Source organism: Castor canadensis, chromosome 11 (genome assembly GCF_047511655.1).
Source record: "Castor canadensis chromosome 11, mCasCan1.hap1v2, whole genome shotgun sequence".
NCBI classification, from domain to species: Eukaryota; Metazoa; Chordata; class Mammalia; order Rodentia; family Castoridae; genus Castor; species Castor canadensis.
Window position 1 is genome coordinate 119,259,863 of NC_133396.1, and position 24,534 is coordinate 119,284,396.

At 37.9% G+C, this 24,534-nt stretch overlaps 1 protein-coding gene across 2 annotated transcripts in view; it reads right to left on the bottom strand.

Annotated features, from left to right (window-relative positions):
- Cenpf (centromere protein F) overlaps positions 1 to 21,616 on the bottom strand; it is a 49,858-nt gene extending 28,242 nt beyond the window's left edge. Inside the window, exons 1-10 of one of the 2 annotated variants that reach the window (XM_074048335.1) lie at positions 21,474 to 21,616; positions 18,742 to 18,941; positions 17,701 to 17,897; positions 15,781 to 15,902; positions 15,263 to 15,354; positions 13,077 to 13,368; positions 11,360 to 11,562; positions 6,162 to 6,287; positions 5,163 to 5,216; positions 580 to 702 (exon numbers count right to left, since the gene is read on the bottom strand). In XM_074048335.1, coding sequence (XP_073904436.1) covers positions 580 to 702; positions 5,163 to 5,216; positions 6,162 to 6,287; positions 11,360 to 11,562; positions 13,077 to 13,368; positions 15,263 to 15,354; positions 15,781 to 15,902; positions 17,701 to 17,897; positions 18,742 to 18,903 — 1,371 coding nt within the window. In that variant the 5' untranslated portion in view covers positions 18,904 to 18,941; positions 21,474 to 21,616. Of the gene's footprint in view, positions 1 to 579; positions 703 to 5,087; positions 5,217 to 6,161; positions 6,288 to 11,359; positions 11,563 to 13,076; positions 13,369 to 15,262; positions 15,355 to 15,780; positions 15,903 to 17,700; positions 17,898 to 18,741; positions 18,942 to 21,473 lie in introns of both variants that reach the window. The other variant, XM_074048334.1, reaches the window with a different exon arrangement.
- Between the last annotated feature and the right edge of the window lie 2,918 nt (positions 21,617 to 24,534).

Here is a 24,534-nt window from a genome sequence, read left to right on the forward strand (position 1 = left end):
ATCACAACAAATAGCTGGATACCTGTCATCCAGCTACATGGAAAGCATAAATAGGAGGATCACAGTCCAGGCCAGCCAGACAAAACACAAGATCCTATCCCAAAAATAACTAAAGCAAAATTAAAGACCTAAAGACATGGCTTAAGTGGCACACCGCCTGCTTAGCAAGTGCCAAGGCCCTGAGTTCAACCCACAGTACCACCAAAACAAACAAAAAGGCTGGGAAAGGAATTTAAATATTTCATAGGAAATCCTTTCTTTCTTCCATCCTTCTGTCTCCCAGGTAAATTAAAACAGTATTTAAAAATTGATTACGCATTCTTGATATGCGTAACATTTTCTTGATATGCAGACATTTTCTATGACCGGCTAGTTGCATGAATAATTATATTGGAATGCAAGGTGGAAATACAAAACACATTCTATGCAATAGTCATAAACATAACACTCGCATACATACTTCTAGAAAAAGAATATATGGTCATAATAAACCACTGATATACAATTACAACTTCCTTTTGACCCTCACACTTCATTCTATATGAAGTTGAGAAGCAGCTGGCTCTCTTCACCGCTCACCTCGCTGCTTCTCCTAAGCTCCTTCTCCGTGTTCTGGCTTGCTTGGAGTGCCTGTTCAGTTCTGCTGAACCTTTGCTTAAACTCTTCCAAATTCTTTTCTAACTGTTGCTTTCCTGATGTAACCTACAATGGGAAAAAAAAAATAGGGAAAGCTTCATTTTTATGCTCTTCAGTTTATAAATAATCATGTGCTTTTAAAGAACACAACTGCACAGTAATAAACAACTATGAACTGAGATAAGAAAGAGATTGGGAGACGGTTGGGGCATGGCTCAAGTGGTGGAGCTCCTGCCTAGCAAGCACAAGGCTCTGAGTTCAAACCCCAGTACAAGAAAAAAAAAAAAAAAAAAGAATGAAAGAGATCAGAGTTGTCATTATCCTCCGGTATCACAAAGGATCCCCAAGGACTCAAGGGTATTAAAATCCTCAGGTCCTTGCATAGAATGTCGAATGACCTATGTGCCCATAACCTGTGCACAGCCTCCTATAACTTTAAATCATCTGTACATTACCTGTAGTTATCTAATGCAATGTAAATAGTATATAAGCAGCTGTTAAACTGTATTGTAGGTGTTCAGTGCATTATGAGGCTAAATACACAGTACATGAATGAGAGGCAAGACAAACAATACTCTTATAACAAGAGGTACCTCGAGGTATTTCTGCACTTCACTTCATTCATGTGGACTTCGGAGAGTGCATAGTGCATAGCAAATTCAAGTTCTGCTTTCTGGAATTTTCTAGAACATTTTTTAAAAAATTGGGGGGGGGCAGTACTAGGGGTCGAACTCAGGGCCTCACACTAGATAAGCAAGGTGCTCTATACCTGAGCCACACTGCCAATCCTGAAAAAATATTTTTGATCTACTGAATCCATGGGTGCAGAACCTGCAGAGGTGGCAGGTTGACTTTATTTTTCAATATATAATAGAATTTTTTTGAAAAGATTATATCCATAACACAGCACACAAATCACACCTATGGCTCAATTTACAAAACAAAACAAAACAAAAAAAAAGAGCCAATAAAAAAAGGGGAATTTGCATAAATGATAGGAATGGTTACTGAAAGAAATTACTGGCAATCAAGGAAGCATGAATGAAAACAATGATAAAATGGCAGATTTTGCTCTTAGCTGACAAAATTTTAAAAATCAGGACTACTTCTAATTAGCAAAGATGGGAAGAAATAAGTCTTTTCTTATAGCTGGAGGAAAAGAAAACTGTTACAATTATTTTGCAGGGCAACCTGGCAGTCTCTATCAAATGTCAGAATATATAGGAAACTTCGAACCATTGATTTCACACCCAGAAATCCACCCCTCAGAAGTATCAGCACACATCCAGGCTAGATGAGTGAAAGACTGGAGCGACTAGAAAAGTGGCTCAAGTGGAAGAGCACCTGCCTAAATTCAAACCCCAGTACCACCAAAAAAAAAAAGAAACAAAACTGAGAATATAGAACCTAAATATCAATCAGTGGAGGAATGATTAAATAAACTACAAAGCATCCAATGAAAGGAAGGTTCTGACAATATATTTAAAACAAAATTTTTTTTTAAAAAAACAATTATACCTTTTAGAGTTTCTGCTTTTTAGGGTTTTTTTTTTTGGCATTGTGAGGGATCAAACCCAGGGCCTAGGTGTACATTAGGAAGTGCTCTACCACTGAGCTACATACCCAGCTCTACATTTGTAAATACATTTCTAAAAGCCTTAGTGAATACTCAAATTGTTAATAAAACATTGTTCTGAGAAGGGAGGAGGGGATTTTTTTTTAAACCAACTTGGATAGATGAAGGACAGATGTATCTATAAGTATCTGAGACAGTATGTCAACAGCTATTAGTAAATGTTCTCTGTCCCCATCTCAGCTGCATTTCTGCCATCCCTGATGCCTCTGCTGTGAGAAGTCATGTCCTACTCTGTTACAACTGCAATTTAAGGGTTTTAAGCTGTATTTCTCATAAAATAACAGGCAATTTAAATGAAGAAATTCTTAATTTTAGAAAACACTAAGAACATAAATGGAACTGTGACAACAGGTGAAGAATACCAGTGATGTTGAGGAAAACTTAAAAATATATCACTCTTCCAGCAAAATGGGTCAAGAAAAGAATGAACTATGCTCTACCATTTACGAACTACTGCTTTGGCATTTTAACACCATAGATATTTAGTACTGACATGCTGTCCATGCAGCAGTGAACTAACACAAATCCCTGTGCCTGTGAAAAGATTTAAGTGATGCACTGATGATTACTGTAAACTAGTCACAACAGCCATGCTATAGATTAGCCTAGGTGCCCAACAACCAAAGAATGGATAAAGAAAACGGACATGTAAATATACAGTGAAGTATTACTCAGCCATAAAGAACAAAATTATGTCATTTGCACGAAAATAGATGGAATTGGAGATTGTTACAGGAAATAAGCTACAAAAGAGCTTAGAAAGACAAACACTGCATGTTTGCCCTCATGTGTGAAATACAGACCTAAAAAACCAAGGACATGAATGTAAAAAGGAGACTTGGAGAGAAACAATGGAAGTGGGAGGGGCAAAAGAAGAGGATGATGGGCGAGTGAATGTGATGTGATCACTTTATAAGAAAATAGAACAATGAACCCCATTAAATTGTAAAAAAAAAAAAAAAAAGGGGGGGTAAGAGAATAGAGGGAGTGAATATGGTCAAAGTACATTATATACATGCATACATGTGTATCAAAGGTATATCATAGTGAAACCCCTTGGTACAACTAATATACACTAAAACATAAGAGTCAAGTGATAGAATATTAAAATAAATAACTATATCCCATGTGAGAGAAATTAAGCAAATTAAAGAAAACAGAAAGCTCTTGAGGCCAAAGATAAATGCAGTGAGCAGGGACAGTAAGATGACTCTGGAGTAGAAAGCTGGGAGATGTGAGGAGCACACCCTCAGATCCGGGGAGAAGAGAGCATCCGGGCTTAGTTGGTCTATGCTCTGTGTATCCAGCCAACAGCAAGGGGGCCATGCAGCTAGAACAGAGCCAGTAAGGAGAGAGGAGATGACCTCCGGGCGGGAAGCAGCAGGAAGCCACCTAGGATCCTGCCGACCTCTGAAGACCTAGCTTTGATCTAAGAATCAACACAGTCAGACTTCCATGATAAAAGGCTCACTCTGGCTGCTGGCTGAAAAAACACTGTACAGAGGCAAGTGCAGATCAGGGAGAGCAGTTAGTAGGCCAGTGATCACAGGAGACAGGATGGAGAACTGGACCAGAGTGCAGCACAAGATGTATTGTAAGTGGCCATGTTTAATATGATGAATAAATACAGACATAAAAGTCAAATTTATTCCTAGCAGGGAGGGAGAGACACATGGAAGGTTTCAGGAATGGGGGAAATAGGGGACGGCTAGCAAGATTCTCACTCCTGATAAGCAGCAGGTTATATGAGAATTTATCAGGTTGTATATGTGTTATTTTAACACAAAGAAGTTTAAATATACTTCATATCATTCACACATACATATATACATACACACAAACAGATATTCACACATACAAACACACAAGCAAACATAGTATGCACATGCACAGAAACAAGTATCAGCAGTTTTAATGGACTAGCTTGAGGTATGAGACAAAAAGAATTGAAGGCAGCATGAGGTTAGGGCCTGAGCAATATGGAGAATGGAACTGCTATTTCCTGGGATACAGAAGATGAAAGGAGCAGGTTTACAGCTGGAGTTCTATTCTGAACATGTGCACATGGCACACCACACACACAGCCCCACATCTGCAGTTCAGAAGGGACCTCCAGGTTGGAGACATAAAACAAGAATCCCATCAAACAGATGAGATGCAGAGCCACAAACCTGAATGAGATCACATTTGGAGTGAGTCTTAAGTAAGCAAATTCACTATAATCCTCAGAGTTTTAACTATTTGAAGGCATAAATTCCTGGGAAAAGCTCCCACCTGGTCAACATGACCCAGATCCACCAGAATATCAAGAGGTTGCCACAGACATTCAGATCTGAAATCCTAACTCACCCCAGGACGAGAGCCAGAAAGGTTCATGTTTGCTTTCCACTTTGATCATGGAAGTGAGGATAGAATATTTTTCTTTAAGAGAATCTTGACTCACATGTAGAATCTAAAAAACTTCATCTCACAGATGTGAGAGTAGAATGGTGGTTACAAGAGACCAGGATGGTAGTGATGAAGAAAAGATAATCGGTGGGTGCTAAGTTACAGTTAGATAGAGGGAAGAAGAATTGGTATGCTGTCACACAGTACAGAAACTCTAAATAACAGTAACATACCAGATTTTGAAAGCTGTCACCATAAAGAAACGAACATACTTAGCTTCATTTAAACATTCCATAATGTAGAGATGTATCAAACATGACAGGGTACCCCATTAATGTGTATTAAAAATATCTTGTGTTATGTGGGCTAAAGAAGCAACACACGTATGTAAAAGAAGGGACTGTCAGGAAATAGGTTAGTGCCCTACTTTATCCAGTTCCGCCTGAAGGACATTGAGCGTGTTTTTGGCTTGCTGCAACTCCTGGGTAAGTCTGATTTTCACCTGAGTACACTCCTGGTCCAGGGTTCGAAAAGAACACTGCTGGCGGGACAGCTCCTGAAAGGCAAGGACACATGCAAGACGGTTAGCCAGGGAGATTCCAGGACCAGATACAGACATCCTAACTGGCAGTGCAACACACAAAGAGCAGGAGACAATGGGGAGCCACACTGGCCATCCACTGAATGGCAAACGCAATCAAGCTCAAGTGCTGGTCCCACTAATCAAATCCAGGTCTTGAGGGGGCAGGCGAAGGAGTCTGCCAGCTGACCACATGCAAAACAGCCTGTTTCTGCTTTATCCCCCACCTTAAATGAGTCAGTTCTAGTCTGAAGGATCGGAAGTAGGAGAGAAGAGCTGAGTTGCAGTAATCACAACTCAGCTGAGAATTAAAAAAAAAAAAAAAAATCAAATGCACTCGAAAATGGGGTCAAAACAAGAAAAAACAACATCCCACTGTCATGGCCTTAGGAAGGAAATGTCACCGACTCTGATAACCATAGTACACCTGTAAGCACCCTCATCACTTTTTCGAATATCAACATTTAGCTCAGGCTACAGTGCCTAAAAGGACAGCCCCGGCACAATACCCACCAGCCCCCTCTCAGTTCTAACCAAACCTCACAGTTCATCTGACAACCCACAGGCCATAGTGACAACCAGAAAATGTAATCCAGCTCCCTCTACTGCAGAGAGAATGTCTCAAAGCAGAAATAGGATCTTGTCCTACTGGGTATCAAACCGCAGAGCACATCAGAGAACACAGACAAAAGAGGAAAAGTCTGATTCTCCTCTCCAATCAAAACCAAAAGATGCAAAAAAGTACAAAAATGCAGATGTGGAGGTAAATAAAGTAAACTTCTGTTCACAAAGCATATCCCCTCTGATAATTTTTCAAGTTATAATAAACAGCTCCCCTCTCCAAATGATCCAACTTTCCGAAATTGCCAATTCCACAAGAGCCTTTTTCCAACAAATTCCTCACGAATGCCTTTGCCTTACCTCTCGGAGTTCCTTTTCTTTCTCCTTGATTTTCTGTTCCAGGGAACATCTGGCACTTTCTGCATTTTGTCGCTGACAATTCAAGTCCTCTGTCAGTTTTTTCAGCTTTTGTTCCAATGCGGTACACTGGCAATGGATAAAAATGTTCCACACAAACTTAAGGTTTGTAAAGGAAGAAGCAAATATTTTGTGCTTTAGAAAAATCTTAGCCCCAAGATCTGCTTCCCATTGTTATGATGCTGACTTTTCATAAAGCTGGATTTTAAAGCCACTGCAATTATCCTAACATATATAAAATCTGTATTTGGGAAATAATAGCAAAAATGTAAATTATTAGCCTATTTAAATAAATACATCATAATGTGTGCTACGAATCTGACATAGCAGGTCTGATGATTCATCCAAGGCTCTGGTGCAGGGGGAAGGAAAGGTTAAAAAGCAGTAGTGTTCACCTAGCAACTTAGGGGCAGTAAAATAGTCAGAGGATGCCCATTATCCTCCCATGATAGTTTCTTTCATGCATAAAGGATTTTTTATTTTTTATTTTAAATATTAATATGCTTCCTTCCACAATGCCCCCACTATGCCATTTTACACTTTGGAGGTTTCACAGAGCTCCAAAATATCAAACTGGTTTTTTAATCAAGCTACCAGAACATTCTATTGCTTTTTGACATAGCCAGTTATCTATTAAATCATTTTAAAAATGTGAACTACATGAAAATTTAGGATACTTTTCTCAAATTAGATCAGAACAAAATGGTCTTAGTTCTTCAAATGGTGAAACCCTTCTACTTCTTGAAACCATCACCTTGGGCTCAAATTATTAAACTGCCCTCCAGAACAACTCTAAAAACCCAGGGAGTTAATAAGAAACCTTCATATTGGCAGGGAAGAATTCTCTACTCTGGAAACATAGCCAATCTCTCTGCTAGTGTATTTCTCTAAGACTGCTCGCAGCCTAATTTAAAGCTATTAGAAATTTAACTGATAATTCAGAGGAAAAGAGAACACTGTGTAATATTTTGCTGGAAGACCAATTATTGACTAACTAAAGATGAACAGTGCCAAGCTGTTCAATAATGACTAAGTTATTTTAGAAATAATGGAACTTGAAAAATATCAAAGTAAAAAGGTAAAATTTTGAGCCAGTGGTTTAAATTAATCCACTGCCTCGGACATAATGAACTCTGTCATTATCCTCATTGCCCTTGAGTTTTTTAGACACACAAAGATTACTTGTAACAATAATATAAATTCAACAAATAATTAAAAGCCTACCATATGTCATGTACTATTCTAGGTACTGGGAATACAGTGGTCAACAACCCAGATTAAAAAAAAAAAAATCACTGCCCAAATGATGGACCAATATTTTAATGGCTGACACAAAGCTCAGGGTAAAAAAAAAAAAAATCAGAAAAAAAGCAAAAACCATTCACCAAAGAAGATGAATAAACCCTTGGTGCCCTCTACTGGCACTCCTTCTAAGTGCAACACATTCCATTAACCTATCTCAGAATCAATAATCCTTTCCTATTAGACAGGATAAATCAAAGCAGAGCCTTTAGAGGGTAATTTTTATCTTATTCAATTTTTCAAATGACAACCTGATACCACCAATGCACAATCCATGTAAAATTAACTGACCACTAGATGTCATGAATGCTCCATAATACTCTAAAGAGCTCAAGATTTTGCAAATATGTAGAATATGACTCAGGGCCCTCCCTTAAGTCTGAATATTTCATGTGAAATGCGGGTACTCAACACCAGGTCTACACTCAGCCCAACACTCTTTCTATATGAATTCAAGTCTTGTACCACACAGTTTGTAAATACTTAGAAAAGATACATACTAAAAACAGCATACAGTCACTTACGAACACCACATCACATTAGCTCCCTTATTTAATGAGCAATTCTATGGTATAGGTCAAGAAACAGCATAATAAACACAGCATAATTTGATTTCAGCCACAAAGAAAAGTGAACTAAATTCTCAATTATGTAGATTTTTAGCTGATTGAGAAACAAAATAAAACAAACAAAACAAAAAAAAGGAATCCACAAAGCACTGGACAAATGAGTCTTAAGAACAGAGGAACACCAAATAAAACAAAGCCACATTGTGTACTCAGCACTGTCTGAATCAAAAACTTTAATTGATTCTCTAATTAAGAGCCCTCATCAAATATGTCATATAGATCAAGGATTTCATGATCCTGTCTCACCAAAAACAAGGTAAAAAATAAAGTGATAAATGTAATTCTTATTACAGAAAGTCCTGGCTAGACAGAAATTCAACTGAGAATGACCTTAATTGAATAAGAACTCAATAATAAACTGCAATAATAACTACTAAGATCATTATATGTTCACCATGTACCAGGTACTGTACTAAAGCCTTTACAAAAACCATCTCCATCTTTACAACAATGTTGGGACACAGGTAATATTGACACCAATTTTATCAATTAGGAAACTGAGGCTCAAAAGTTAATTAAACAGCTTCAAAAGTAACAAAACTGGGATGTGGCAGAGCCAGGGCTACAGCCAAGTCCTTCTAATTGAAAAGACCAAAGCACTATTACAAACTCAGGCTACATGAAGAGAACCAGTCTGTACACCAAGGCAGGCTATGGTCTCCCTGAAGTTCCACTGCTCCTTCATACATCTCATCAGTATTTATCAAGTTTTCCTGTAGAAAGCATTGCACTTGGAAAACATGGAAAAACAAACCTAACTTCTACTTCCAGGAAAATGGAATAGACATACTTTTACCAATTCCTCCTAACAAGAACAAATACAAATTCTGGACATTATAATGAAACAAAAATAAGAGTGGAGAGAAGGCAGCAGACTGATGGGGGGCTCAGGATAAGTGCATTAAAAAAACAACTGTCCACCCAGAATCCTGTAACAGCAGAACTTGAAAAGGAAATCAAGACATCTTCAAATGAAAGAAGACTGTCCTAAAATAAAGAAACAGAAAGTTCTGTAAGAAGAAAGGAAATGATGAAAGAGAAACCTGGAAGGAATCTAAAGAAGGAAGAAAGAACAAGGTAAGTAACAACATAGACGTTAGTAAGCTTTCATTCTCTAGCTTTTTACAGTACGTTTGACAAGTGATTGATACAAAGTGATTGATCACTTTCGAAGTAGATCTAAATAAATAGACAAAATATTTAAGACAATTATTATTACAAATGGGGAGAACAAAGGCATGAAAAGGGAGGAACATGTTTCATAATTCATTAAAGCTGAGAAAATGAAGACATCAATAAAACATGGTAAAGTGTGTAGATGTAAATGCAATCACTATAAAAGTTCTACAAAGAGATTCAACTACAAAAACATTATAAACAAAAATGAAATTCTAAAAATGTTAAGTAACCAATCAAAAGTTAAAAACACAGAGCAATGAAAAACAGAAACAGAAAACAAAATGGAACACTCACTTAAGTCATGACATGTCAATAATTACATTAAATGTAAATTATCCAAATACACTAATTAAAAGAGACAGTGGAAGGGTACGTGAAAAAAACATGACGCAACCATATTCAGTCTATACGAAATTCAATGTAGGCGGATTAAAAGTAAAAGCACAGGAAAAAAATTTGATAACTTAGACAAAAACCACAAACTATTCTAATTGAAAACTCCCACAAAAACAATCTCCGGGCCCAGAACATTTCACTGAAGAACTGTACTAAATGTATAAAGAAGAAAAACTACCAATTATAGGCATTCTCTTTCAGGAAACTGAAGCAGTAAAAATATTTACCAATTCATTTTATGAAACTAGTATTACCCTGATGCAAATATCAGACAAAGAAAATAGCAGACCAATATCCCTCATGAAAATAGACATAAAAATCCTTGTTATTAGCAAATAAAATTCAGAGAATTACAAACCATAACCACGTAGGATTTATTCCAAAGATGTAAGGCTCATTCAAATACCTGAGAATTAACCCGTGTAACCCAACACATTAACAAGCTGTTACTTCATACAACTGCATATGAATCTTGAAACAAAAATTTTAATTAAGGTGGAAAGGAAGAAAGGAGGAAAGGGAGGGATAAAAGGAGAGAAAGTAACCTGCCCAGAGAAAGTAAATAGGAGAAACAGGTACTTACCTATATCCTAAGAAACATCTAGAAAAGTTTATTAAAAGTAAACTGGTCTAACAGAATTAATTTTTTGCAAGAACAGTTCTCTGTGATTCTGACAATTAGCCAAATGTGGGAACCACAGGGCCAGAGCATAAATAACAATACAGGGTCATAAGGAAGCTGCTGGAAGAAAATGTGTAAGCATATTAAGAGATGATAAAAAGAGCACACAGGATGAAAAAGATGTCAAGAATCAAACCTGGAGAGGAGGGAATTCCAAGTAGAAAGGCAAATATGAGCAAAACATTGCATCCAGAGGAAAATTAGGTTCTACAAACACCAAACCATCATGGTTGGTCTTAGAAGGTAATTCATTTTCCTGCATAATGTTACCATATAACATACTATATATTTTGCCTTTATTTTTTTGCTGCTGCTATTTTCTGCCTTCATAATACAAAAATTTTTGTCTATTTCTTACTCACTGCCCTATCAGCAGGTCTAGAATAGTGCTTGACCTGTAATAGGCATCAATAAATATTTGTGAAGTCAGTGAATGAAAGAATGAATAACAGAGAAGAATGGAGACAGGTTCAGACCAAAGCAACAACAGCCCTCAAATAACTGGCCTTAATTAGGTTAGCGTTAATTAGAGCCTCAAAATTCTACAGCAGTAGTATGTTTACTGAATCCTAAGAGTAGATCAGCTAAATCCCATCAAGTATATCCTAAAATTCTTTCAAAGCTCCACTACTCTAAGCACCTATTCCATGTGCCATGTTCTGTGCCAGGTGTTGTACATGCATTACTTTCATTCTTTACCATCTCTAGAGAACACAAGAGAAATCAGTGACTTGCTCAGTGTCGCACAGCTGAGAAAGGTACAGCCAGGAATGACCCCGAATCTGCCCAACTCCAAGACAGCTTACTAGTTCAAATGCATCAACACTGCCTGGTATAAACCAACAAAGACCATTACTAACATTTACTCTATAAACTGAAGTATAAAATACTCTTCCCAAAAAATCATATGACGAGATGAGAGATTTCTCAGTAATTCGTGTGAAGTCAAGTACCTTGGTTGCTGCCTGGTCATGTTGTGCTGTGGTTCTCACTAGTTCGTCCCTATTTTTGTTCAAAACTTTCTCCCTTTCAGTTAATTCCATTTTTGTTTTCTCCAGTTGGAGTTGAAGCTCTTGAAATTTATTCACTTGGCCTTTCATTTCTTTTTCTTGTCCTTGCAGGCGTAGTTCCAATTCATTAACCTTGTTTCTTAGCTCTTAAACCACAAACAAAAAGCACACTCCAGTTCATATATATATTTTTACAAAATGTTCAAAATTTATCATTTATTTTACTCTGCTCTGAAATCTTTGATGAAACAATATAATCAATTTACATTAAACAAAAAAACTATTTAAATTGGATTTAATGTCCATGGTTAGCATCTACTGTCATCTGTATTCAAATAGCTTATAGAAACAGAGAAGTATATTCTCTTATTTTCACAAAAAAACATGGGGAGAGAATGCTTTTCTAAAATCACAAACAGTAGCTATTTTGGAAATTTCCATTTTGAAGGCCAACACCTCATGGAAAACTTCAAGCAGCATTTTTGCAGCCCTTTTATAGTTCATTAAATAGGCTCTCTTAAAAACGTAACTCTTTTATGGCAGACGGGGAGCAGGTAGAAGATAGAGAAGTTAATATACTAAATGCATAAATTCACATACATTGAAACAATGACCTTTTATTATTACATTTACATGTGCGGCCTTCTAGAAAATAAGTTAAGCAAAAAAATAATGAATAAAAATATCTATCAGACATTACCACTGCTAACACCTTACTATAACTCCTGGAAAGTGGATATAAAAATTTTAAATATGCAAAGATTAAAAAAATGCTTAATAAATATTTTTTAAAAATAAAAATCACAAAAAGTACCTTACAGAAACAGCAAAAAAGACATCAGGTGTAACACCCTTTGTTAAAATTATCACTTGTTTTTATACACTGACAAATATTTGTTTTGTGCCTATATTAACGCAAATTAGAGCTGAGCAGTGAAAAGGCCACCCTATTATATTTTATGGTAGCTTCACCTCTAGTGAAGATCAAGACAGTGTGAACCTCCTATGCTGCCAAAATTAACAATGATTTTTTTTCCCCTACATACACACGATATTGATTCCAATGGCATTGGCAGTGTGACAGCTCTCACCAGCAAACACTGACAATGATTCTCAATATATCACAGCATTGCAAATCAGCATAGTCTTCAGAGTAGATTCCAAAACACCACCTGGTAGGCTTGGCCGTCAGCCGCAGTATAGTGCAGCAGCCAAGGTTACAGGTTTGCTCCCATATGTCTGCCTGGCAGTGCAAGGCAAAGCTGTTCTGCAGATACACACCATACCTCTGGCCAAAGCTGGTCAGACCACAGGCTTGTTCCCTGGACCACAACAGGAGCAAGAACAGAAGGCCAGGGAGTGCAAAGTATAACCAACCTACTCACTCTGTCTCTGGAAAGAAATCAAAGCTTCCCAGCCTACTTTAAAAGACACAGGGTCCCAGGTCTTCAATAAAAATAAAAGTACATTCCAAAATTGAGGTGTCCTTTATCATTATCAAAAAAGGCAATAGTTCATATCACCAGTCTGAGATCTTAACTTCTGATGTGTCTAACAAAACACGTGTAAGTACAATCCCGGATTAACAAGATGTCTGCAAGTGCCTCTGAATCTATCTCAGGAAAATTCAATTTAAACTTACTTCACCTTAAGAAGTTACCTTGATTTTGGGCTTTGAGTTGATCCAAAAGATGAGAACTGCTAGAGTTATCACTAAAGCTGCTATTAGTATCTCTTTTGCCTATTTGCAAAGTTGACCTACTCGGAGTCACCTCTTCTTCCCCAAAAAAGTGAGATGCAGAGACATCTCTCTTAACTGGAGTTTTTAGAGAACTAGATGAAAGTCGACTTGGAGTCTTCTCCTGTTGCCACGAGAACACAGATGAGGAAGTCTGATGTCTAGCAATGTCTCGGTGATTCATAGTGGCTTGGGGAGTAGCCAGGCTCACTTTCTGTAAAAACAGAAGCTTTTTATCACTTTATAGAAATCTCAGTATTGAAGGTGATTTTCACATAGACATAAAGCCATAATTCGAAGGAATCGATACTTCTACTCTACAGCAAGACAAAATATTCATGAAATCGAGAAAACTAAGACCCAATGCCCAGTGATGGAGTTTCCTAATGATCAGACTTCTCACCATGGAAGGGGTGGGCCACTAACATCTGAGGTCAACCTACATAAAAAGGGCTAAGTCTTAGGACTCATTCTGCATTCCTCAACCCCAGTAAACATATGTGAGTGTTCACTGCCATTTTAAGTTCCAAAATTGGCTTTGCTTTGCCTGTCTTTGGTCACTTCCCCCTGTAGCTTTGCACAAAGAAAATGAAAATTAATTATCAGCCTAAAATCTTTCAAGAATCTCACTTTTGGGCTCTAATTAAGGCTTTCCACCATATTACTCCCTCCAAAAAAATGCCATTCAGGATGTTTTATCTGATACAATACAGATTTGAGGAACTCTTCCCATTCTTCTTCCTTTCTTCATTCTGACAATAACAAGATTTGTCTGTAGATGCTGCATTAAATTTTTTAGAGCAAACATTTTTCCTGCTATAGGTAGAGATTTAATGTTCATGAAGACTCACATTTTCTATAAAATAACTGAGAATCAATGTCAAGGACAGAAGTAGCACCAATGACAAAAGCATGTTTCAAGGACAAACCAGAGAATTGTTATTTATCTTGAAAAGCAATATGTTTGCTACATACCAGAATCCTAATGACCTCAAAAAAACGGGTTAAGGGTTAATGACAGTGAAGTAAAAATTGTTAAAGCTCTAAGAAATAGGTATTTTTTTAATTCTTAATACTTTAAAGGTACTTTTTTTTTTGGTGGTGGTGGTACTGACATTATAGAAATAGAAATAGTGGAGGTAAATAGTAAATTCAATAGATACCAGGTAGTCAGTCCCTGAACTAAAAGCACGGGTTTTAGAAATGTGCATTCTTTTTTAAAGATATATTCCTTTTACAGGGAGGACATTGTGACAATGCCAAATAGGCTTATATTGTACATTGGTTAGATCACCCCACCATCTCTCTCCCTCAGCCCCCTCGCAACTCCACTTAAAGCAATTCCAAAAGGTTTCTTTGTTCTAAGAAATATGTATTCTTACAATTTTAAACTTTGTTGACAATAAACAAACCTCTTCACCCACTTCTCTCTGCTTATTTACCCTTATCAAAATGGAGTTTAAGATCCTGTCATCAGCTTATTTAAAAGACCTCCTCTGAACTGAACCAGTAATAATCCTCAAGCCCTACATCCCTGGTAGAAATCACATCCCACAAGGACTGTATAGAAGCAGCAATTCCAGGTAATAAAGCCAGCCAGTGAGCACTGGGAATCCTGTGGCCTTGACCTCTCCAAACACACTCCTTATCCCTAGATCTTAATTATATGCTATGGTTTCTCTAGAATTCCATGAACATTTAGTATTTGGGGATTAACTAATCTTCTATCTATGTACATATATATTTTTTTTCTTCCTTCTGTACTGAGGCTTGAACTCTAAGCTTTCACCTTGAGCCACTCTACCAGCCCAATTTTTTGTGATAGGTTTTTTTAAGATAGGGTCTCATGAACTATTTGTCTGGGCTGGCTTCAAACTGTGATCTTCCTGATCTCTGCCTCCTGAGTAACTAAGATTACAGGTGAGCCATTAGTATCTGGCACCTCCTACCTATTTTTAAAAACCAAAATAATCACCACCAATGAGCCAGAAATTTTTCTAGTACAAGTCAGTCCTATGTAAGACAGACTTCATTCTAACCTTGTTCTATTTTACAGCAAAGGATATCTGTAGCTGTGTATTCTCTCACAGGGCCAATGATTAACTTACTTTAATCTGTAAGGCTTTAAGCTCTGCCTCCAATCTTTTTCGTTCTTCAACCTCTTTATTATATTTTTCTTTTAGATCGTCATACTTGGAACCTAAACATAGACAATGAAATTTGGCTTCATTCCGATCCTTGATTTCATGAAGGAATTCAAAGACCAACAATGATTGTAATAGTCTAAAAATGCACCAAGTAATACACTAAGTAGAAAGAATATTTTTCCTTACAACAAATTTTTGATCCAATTACTCAAATATCAAAATATATGACAATTTGGGAATTTTGAATATTCTGAAACTGAATCTGTTTTAAACCCCACAACAGAAGGATAAAGTAAGGTTAATACTACCCCAGTGCCTCAACATAACACAGCAGACATGCAAATGAATATACAGCAGGTGGTTGCATTTTTGAAACATGAAAATTGAATGCTGACCTCAAAGTTGAATTAATTCATTTATTTCACAGATTAAAATCTCAATTAAGACCTGTTTATACCAAAGGGAATAAAAGTGTTTACCAATGTAATGTTGACTTGGTGTTAATGGTGTTGTAAAAACTTTTTGTGGCGTGCTGCATGGGTTCAGAGAGACATCTGCAGACTGTGCAGCTTGTTGGCTCCTTTCAAGTTCAGATTTACACCTGTTAGAAAAGGACCCAAAGATTAGAACTAAGTTCACGGAGTACCAACACCACACAACCACGGAGAACAAAAAACACAATCTCTAAGAATTCTTAACCATTTCATTTATCTGACATTTAGTAAGAACTTGTATATCAGATACAAATGCAGTCCCCTATCTTAAAAAAGATTAAAATGAAGACCTGTAATAACCACTATAGTAGCCAAGATCACTTGGAGGGTTGGGGATACATTCCAAGCATATTTCAAATTCTAAGTGAAAGACACAGGGATATGAAAAAAAGCAAGAACTTCAGAAACACAGGTGGAAACTGAGGTCACTAAAGCATGGGTTCAAGTCAAGAGAAAAGACGACTTTACTTATAAATGAATCATCTCAAAAGCACAGACTTGATATACAAATCATGTATTACACAGCATTATTAAAACACAGATATAAAAAAATAAGTTAACATAATACATCCAGAAAAGATATGGCTGGAAACAGTTACAAAGACATCAGAAAAGTTATATATTATATGTACAAAATATCCCTATCATTTGAGTAAGTTCTGAACACCTTTCAGAACCAAACAACCCATGCAAAAAAGAGGGCTTAATTCTTGTGTTAAAGATTCAATTCTTGTCAGTCTCTAATGTCTCTGATTTTACTTAACATAAGAAATAAAATGAACACTGTATTAGAATGACTAGTGGTAAGCACTACTCTCTTTGCCATGGCCACATTACTCAAAGTAGAAAGTGAAGAAAACAGTGAAGGAAGTAACTCAATGCCCTTAGCTCCCACAGTTCCAAATTCAATGTAGGAAAGAAGAGACAATGTATGAGCTGAAAATAATGACAATTCAGCAAATTAAAGCATAGCATTTGAATTCACAATAGGCAAAGCACTGTCTAATAGAAACACTTTATTACCATAAAAAAGCAATAAGAAATAAAACATTCATCTTATTTAACTTGCCATTTTCAGATACTATAATGTTGATTTGTAATTACATTTTTTAATTTAAAAAAAAGGTGTAATAAGCTTGTTTTAATTGCTTAAACATGGCAAAGAAACAGGCAAATTGACTTTGTAATGCTTAAAGTGGGAAAGGGCGACCTCAAACAAGAATCTCAGTAAGAACCTCTTCTGGACTCCACTTGCCTTTCCATCCAGCTTAGAACCCATGGCACACTACTTCAAACACTCTCTTCCTGTGATCTCCAATTTTCCCACTGCATTCTATCCCATTATCCTGGCCCAAAACAACCCTAAGTCAACCTCCCTGTTCACTTTCTCAGCACTTTAGTCCCAAATGCTACAGGAAAACACACACAAACACTCACACCCCCCACACACACTCTCACACAACCCCTACAGACTGGTCCTGTTGTATAGTCCTTGTATCCAATCTCAATTAGGCCTTCACTGAGCAACATTTTTAAATTCCCTAGTTCTCCCTTTCATTCTCTACAGCAGTTTTCCACACAGAGAAAACATGAGTTACCACTCTAAGCCATGACTTCATTTCCATCTTTTGTACCTTATTATATCATCCGGTGACCAATGTAGCATCTGACACATGGACCAGCTTAGTAAATATACAACTAAATGAATAAATAAGTAAGCGACCATTTAATTTATTTTAAATTAATAAATTTATTTTGAGCTACATAATGACACAACTGAATCACTGCTTATTCCATGGTGGAGAAGGTCACAATGTATAGTAACTACATCATTAAAGAGAATAATAAATGCATTTGACAGCTACATACAAACAATATTCACATAAATACCATTCAAATAGTTACCTTTTAAGCTCCTGCTCCAGTTTTTCTATTTGTTTTTTGCCTGAATTCAGTTGTCCTTCCTGGAAATTCACTTGTGACTCCTTAACTTGAAGCTCATGAGAAATCTTCTGCTTCGTTTTCTCCAAATTTTCACAGATTTCCATCAATCTCTGATTCTCCCTTTTCAGGTTTGTGACCTCAGTTTTTTCATTTTCAACCTAATGAGGATGGTTGAGAAGAAAATTGGTCTCTTATTTTGTGAATTTACCAAGAATTACTTGTAGATCTGAGTCTAGCACCAACTACTAATTTTCTGATAAATAAAAGTAACAAGCCACATGTCAATGCTCCTCAACACAGAAATTTTAGATGACCAAACTCTAAAGTCAACAAATAGAAAAGTTCTACAGAATCATGTATTATATTGTCTCCGGTCAGGGCTATCCCTACCCATCCTAAAAAGACAGGCTTTCACATCCATTTAAGAATTTTAAAAAATCACAAACAAACCCTACAACTCTTCCTGAGCAGCTCATTTTCAAGTTCCACTGCTAAAGTCAGTTATTGTAAGAAATCGGAAATTCTCCCAAACAAAAGCATTTTAGAAGCAATGCTCGTACCACTATTTTGTTGGCTAATACAGAGATTTAAAAAGAAAAAAAAAAAGGATTAAGTTTTCATTTACTAGTTCTAAAGAGAAGAAATACCAAGGTGTAAAAACCACTTTCAGAAAGTCATCTCTACTTGAACCCCCAAAATGCTGTAACACCATCCTCAGATTTCAAGCCACAGACTTGGACTTCTTGTTGCTTGATGCAAAACCAATTCCCAATTCAGGGTTCCAGACAGAAGTTAAAATATAACTTCGTATAGCCCTAAATGTCAGCAGGTAGATAGAAATGTAGCCAGACATGAAAATTAGAGGCAATTAAAAATGTTTGCAAAGAGAGAGGGATTACCACTAAAAGAGGAAGATGTCAAGATCACTTTTCTCTAAGAAGTGAAATAATTAACCCAAAATGAGTGAACAGTTTCCAGCCCCAGAGCTTCCGTGATACACACCTTCTGTTTCTGCTTCTGCAGCGCTGCCTCTAGGGTGTCCAGCTGAAACTGCCTTTGCTGCTTTTCTTTCTTCAGTTTGTCCAGCTGTCCTTCAAGCTCTTGAATTTTCTGTAGAGCTCTTGTAGGGAGGCCTTCCTTCCATTCTTCCAGTGCCCAGCTCATTTTGTTCTCCTCTTGTTATTTGAACATTTATAAGGAAACTGAAAAAGCAAAACCAGACTGCTGGTTTACTTATAGTAAATAAGAAACTTAAAGTCAGAGACTAATGGGTCCACCTAACCACCTAGACAAATCAAGTTTCAAAACACATTTTAGAAGATAATGTAGTACTATATGAACCTCCTCCATCTTCTGAAAGGTGACTACAATAACTAATTATGAAGTACAGAATATGCTTGTTTTGGTTTCCCCTTGCTTTCTGTTTTCCTTATTTTCTTATTTCTTACTTACTATGGCTACCTGCTTTCTACCGCTCATGTTTCGTTTTCATTATACAAAATATGAATGTTTTGCTATAAGGTTTTCAGGTGAAAATAGATTCTACCTATAAACAAATAAAACTCATGGCCAATTACTTTGCAAAGGCTCCTTTCCCTCTTCACATCATTAATTACAACTCACATTTCTTCCTCTGGGAAACCTTTTCTGAGATCCCTGACCAGGCCAGGATTCCCTGTCAGTTTCTCATCACACAGGTGCCCTGTCTTCTTCCAAACAGGCATAATTTGTTAACTAATGGATGAATTACCCAAGAGTGGATGCCAAATCATCACTAGAATCACTTCAAAGAGTGATAAAGCCATGCTCCAGACAGAAAGGAAAGAGGAATAAAGCCTTAGTGATTCAAAGGGAATTCAGGTCCCATCTTAGCCACTAGATGTGTGACTTTGGGCAAGTTATTTAACTGCTCATTCGGTCCCAGTTTCCTCATTAATAAAAATGAGGATTTTAATGGTGGTGACTTCCTTAAGCCTTAGACTAGCATCTCCTGGTAAGCTTTCTGTACAATGTAGCTATTAAATCAGTCCTTAAAAGTATATTCCAGCCTGTGGTACACAGGGTGAGGTGGCCTACCTCCATCTCCACCGCATCTTAGGATAAACTAGGAGAAAGTATGGAGATCGTTTTTTTACTTATCCTTTAGAATGTACATAAAAGAATCATTCATTTTCCAGTTATTTTTAAAACAGGCTATACGTTCATTTTTTTACTAAGAATGATAAGATTTTCAAAGATTAAGGAGAAACAAAGGTCACGGACAATATATGCTAGCAAACTTTGGGAAGCCGATTTAATCCACTCTCCTCCCAAATCTGAGTCCTTGGAAGACATCTTAACTCCACTCCCATTCGCCCAAAAACTACTTACAGGAATTTCATGTCTCTGAAGTAACAAAACACAATTTACCCGGTCCCTCAAAACCACACCAATCCAGCCTATTTGTTCAGAAGTGGGAGTGCAATACACCACAAGCACCCAAAAACAGTCCTAACCAATTCAGCCAGCCAGGGGCATCATACCATCAAGATGCCATAACCAACAAAATATAAAAAGATGAGGGAAAATAACAAGGAAAACTGGCAAACTGAATGCTTTTCCGTTTCAAAGTCTAAGACATAGCCACGTAAATATATATATATACATGAATATATATTTAAACATACATCTATATGTAAAAGGGGGTATAAAGAATGTTGGAGGAGGTGAATTCAACTATGATATATTTGATATATTGTAAGAACGTTTGCAAATACCGCAATGTTGTCCCCCAGCACAATAAAAAAAAATTAAGAAAAACAAATACATATTTATGGGTGCATAAAAATACTAAAATATATGTATGCATTAAATATAATTATTTTATGTATTTATACTATATTAATATATACATATAGCAGACCCAAGCTACTTGTGATTAGAACAGATGTTGACACTTTAAGGTATCGGCAATTAGCCATCCGTTGGCAAAACAACAAAAAAAGTAAATCTGAAAGACAAAAATCTGAGAAAGGATGGAAAGCCTTGGTTCTAGAAAGAAGGATTTGCAGGACTAAAGCCTTTCCAGAAAATGCTCTTATCTCACGTCTTAAATGCGTGGAGGGCACTTTTTGTGCCGGAATCACCCAACCCCTGTGAAGTCCCCAGGGAAGCCCTGGTGTGACCCAGCGTCCCAGTTGGTTCTCGCGATTTCCCTCCACCCCCCAAAAAAACAAAAACAAAACAAAACAAAACCTGAGTCCCGCGCCTGCTGTGCCACGGCTGGGTCTGAGAATAACCCGCCTGGTCCTCTAGACCAGGCTCCTTTCTGGTAGGACTGGTGTCACTTATTTCTGGCTCCTCAACACATAACAGCCTGACAGACAGGTGCATCCAAAAAGATATGGAAGGGAAGAGAAGAAGAGAGAAACGCTCTCCTAACTAACGAAATGCGCACCACCTGCTGCCCAGACCAAAAGCCAAGCAACGAAGGCTCCCGGGCTTGCAAGGCTGCTCGGAAACACCTGGTCATCTCCAGTGTTGGAGGCGGAGACCCCGAAAATGCGAGTCCGTGAGCAAGCAAGGCCTAGGAACCCCACGACTCGCACCGCCCTGAGCCCTCCGGTGCGGCCAGGCGGGAGGGGACGTCTCGCCGCACCCATGGGGCCCGGTAGCGGACCCCAGAGGCGTCCCCGCTCCGCATTCCCCAGCACAGTCCAGCGGCTCCCCAGGCGGGACACAGGCAGGACGCTCACCTTGAGACGTTGTCACCGAGGGAGAGAAAACCCTTTTCCCAGAGTCCGGTCCGGCCAGCCTCCGCCCGCTGGAGCTCAGATTCCAATTCAAACTGCCCGCCGCCGCCGCCGCCGCCGCCACCCGTGATCCGCGCGCCCACTTCCGATCCCGACGAGCTCGTCTCCATGCCTATTGGTTGTTATAAGCAGCTATGGACCAATCAGCTTCTGCGTACTGGGCTTGCCACCTCTGATTGGCTCTTTTGGATGGTTTTTAAAAACAAGCTCTCAGAGCTGGAGGGGCCTGCGCGGATCCGGTGCTTTTCTTGTAGTTGCGGGGAGACAGAGACCACGTGCTTTTGCTGAGCCTGGACCGGGTTTTTTTGAACCGCTATTTCCGCAAATGCCAGGGAATGCGCAGGCTGATTAGGAGGGTGTGACCTATCGCCGACAGCCAGGGTCCCCGGTGCGCTGTCTGGTGAAAACTCACACACCGCTCACGTCTGTTTACATACTAAATTGCTGCATCCCTGTGCATTTTTATCCAGCGTTATTCTTGATTCTTGGAGGGAAGTGTTAGTCTCGTTTTATGTAGAAACTAGCGGAGGCACATGAGAACTAAGTAACTTGAAACTGGAACTAGATATACGGAATCTCGCTCTTAACCACTGACCTCTATTTGATTATATTTGCTTGGCTGGGATGCAAGGGAAAAACATTTCTTCAAAGTCAAATATTCAGAAACACTGAACTGGATGTAAGTGTAACTTTTTATAAAACCATTAAGTTTGCATATCATTTATGTACATGCTTTTCTTCCTCTATTCTAATATAAATAAACTTCTAAAAGCAAGAGCAAGCTATGAATTGTTAAATAAATGTCTAATGTGTGGTCCTCTTCAGTAAGTTCCAAATGTAGCACACCCCTGTGTTTCTCTTTTATTAGACTATTCTCGTCCTCATCTTTCACTGAAGTCCTGCCCCAGTACCCAACTCACATGCCACTTTCTTCATGAAACCTCTCTATTCCCACCGACTCTTCAGAAATAGTTCTTAGCTCTTTCTTAGAACCTACTTTATACTTCATTTTTAGGATTTTATTTTGGCCATGTTTTATATTTATGTCTATGTCTGGCTTTCTTGTTAGCGTCAAAAATTCCTTTACAATAAAATCTGTTTGATTCATCTTTGCATTCCCAGTGAATCAGGGAGTTAGTTGATACTGACAGAACAACTCCTCCTTACAATTGCATTTTGTTGGCCCATTCACTGCAAAGAATGGAAAGTCCTAAACACCATACTGACATTGAGTAGCCTTTGGGCTAATTAACAAGTAATTAGCATTGCAGCTAAGCAAAATTTCTACTCACCTCTGCACCAGTCCCATTTTGACATCTAGTGTGAGAGGAGTTTATAATGCACAGGCTTAATCCCAGTAAAACACACACACACACACACACACACACACACACACACACACACACTCTATCTAAAGACCCTCAGGACAGTCACTCACTCTGGAGCCTGCCTGCTCTCCATGTCTTGAGGGTGTATTTTCCTTTGCTTTAAATCTAACCTGTTTTCACCAAATCTCCTATGTGTCCATCCTTGAATTCTTTCTCAGACAAAACCAAGAACCTCTGGGACCCCCAGTTTGGTAATACTAGTAACTCTCTCATAACTTTGCACATAGTCATTTTAAAAACATCATCTTTGGAGATAAAACTGCAATCAAAAGAAGGGGCTGGTTCTCCACCACCCTTATATCCCCAATAGAGGGGAGGGAACAAGTAGGGAGGAAAAACTTTGTGGGACACTGTACTAGTATCTGGTAGTTCTGGAATTTGAGTGAAATTCTGACTCCGATACTAGTTACTATTCCATTGCTTCCTGTGATAATTTTTTATTAGCCACCTAAGGAAAATAGAACTAGAAAGATAAGTAATACAAGATTTTTAAGGTTCGAATGCAAATTTTACCATTTGTTCATTCATTATTTAGCAGATATTGGTTTAATGTCCACTGTATAATCAAGCTTGTGTTACATTCTTCTAGAATAAATAATTTTTTAAAAATATATTCTCTTCTTCCACAAGGGACTCATATAATGGAGAGTATTCTAGTAAATTCTATGCTGTTTCTGTGACTTCTCTTCCCCTGCTTCTATTTTCCTCCAGTTTGTTTGGGTTTGGGGAGACAGGGCAATTGGAAAATGGGCTCCATTCAACCAAATGCAGATGTCCTCCCACAGTTCATTTTCAGCTCTTTGATCTTTTCTTTTTAAAACCATTCCCTCAGTGAGCCAGTCCACTGTTTATCCACCACCTCTACTTTCCCATCTTTTCTTCTCCAGCTTAGACTGCAGCATTTATGACTGAAATCATTCTTGTTGTTAGTGTCCTCAACTCCCTTATCCCTGTTTTTTCTATTTCCCCCCAATCTGTATGCATGTGACTGTCCAGCCATCCATACCTGCCCTTGGTATGGATACCATTTATTCAGTATACCATTGCTGAAGAATGGGGCTGGAGAAAAATCCCAGGGCTGTATAGATATTTAAGTGTATGACCTCTAGCAGGGCCTCAATGCTACTCCTCAGCCCTTTTCTCCAAATTTCAGAATTTCTTCAATCTCCTCCAACCCCTACTTCTGCTATCAATACAGCTTCATCTCATAGTTCACAGAAAATAAAAGAAGTCTGACAAGAACACCTTCAATGTGCTGCCATGCAAATTTACAAGCTTGACAAAACCTTTACCCATTCTTCCTTCCATTTTGCCTGTTGCAATCATAGGGGAAAGATTTCTAATTCTTCCTAAGGCAAAAGGATTCCTCTGAGATATGGAGTATATTGCTGCTCAGGAACTCCCCTCTCTGGATGATGCATTTACAAACTTTCTATAAATGAAAATTTCTAAGGAAAACTGTCTCTATCGCTGAATCATTGAGATAATATAACCTTAATGTCTTTTATGCAGCAGTTTATTTTTATTAGCATATATATTTTCCAGCTCTATGAGGGCTTAAAACATTTTATAATTATACATGTGCCTGTCTAAGTATGAGATTTTTGCCCCTCCTA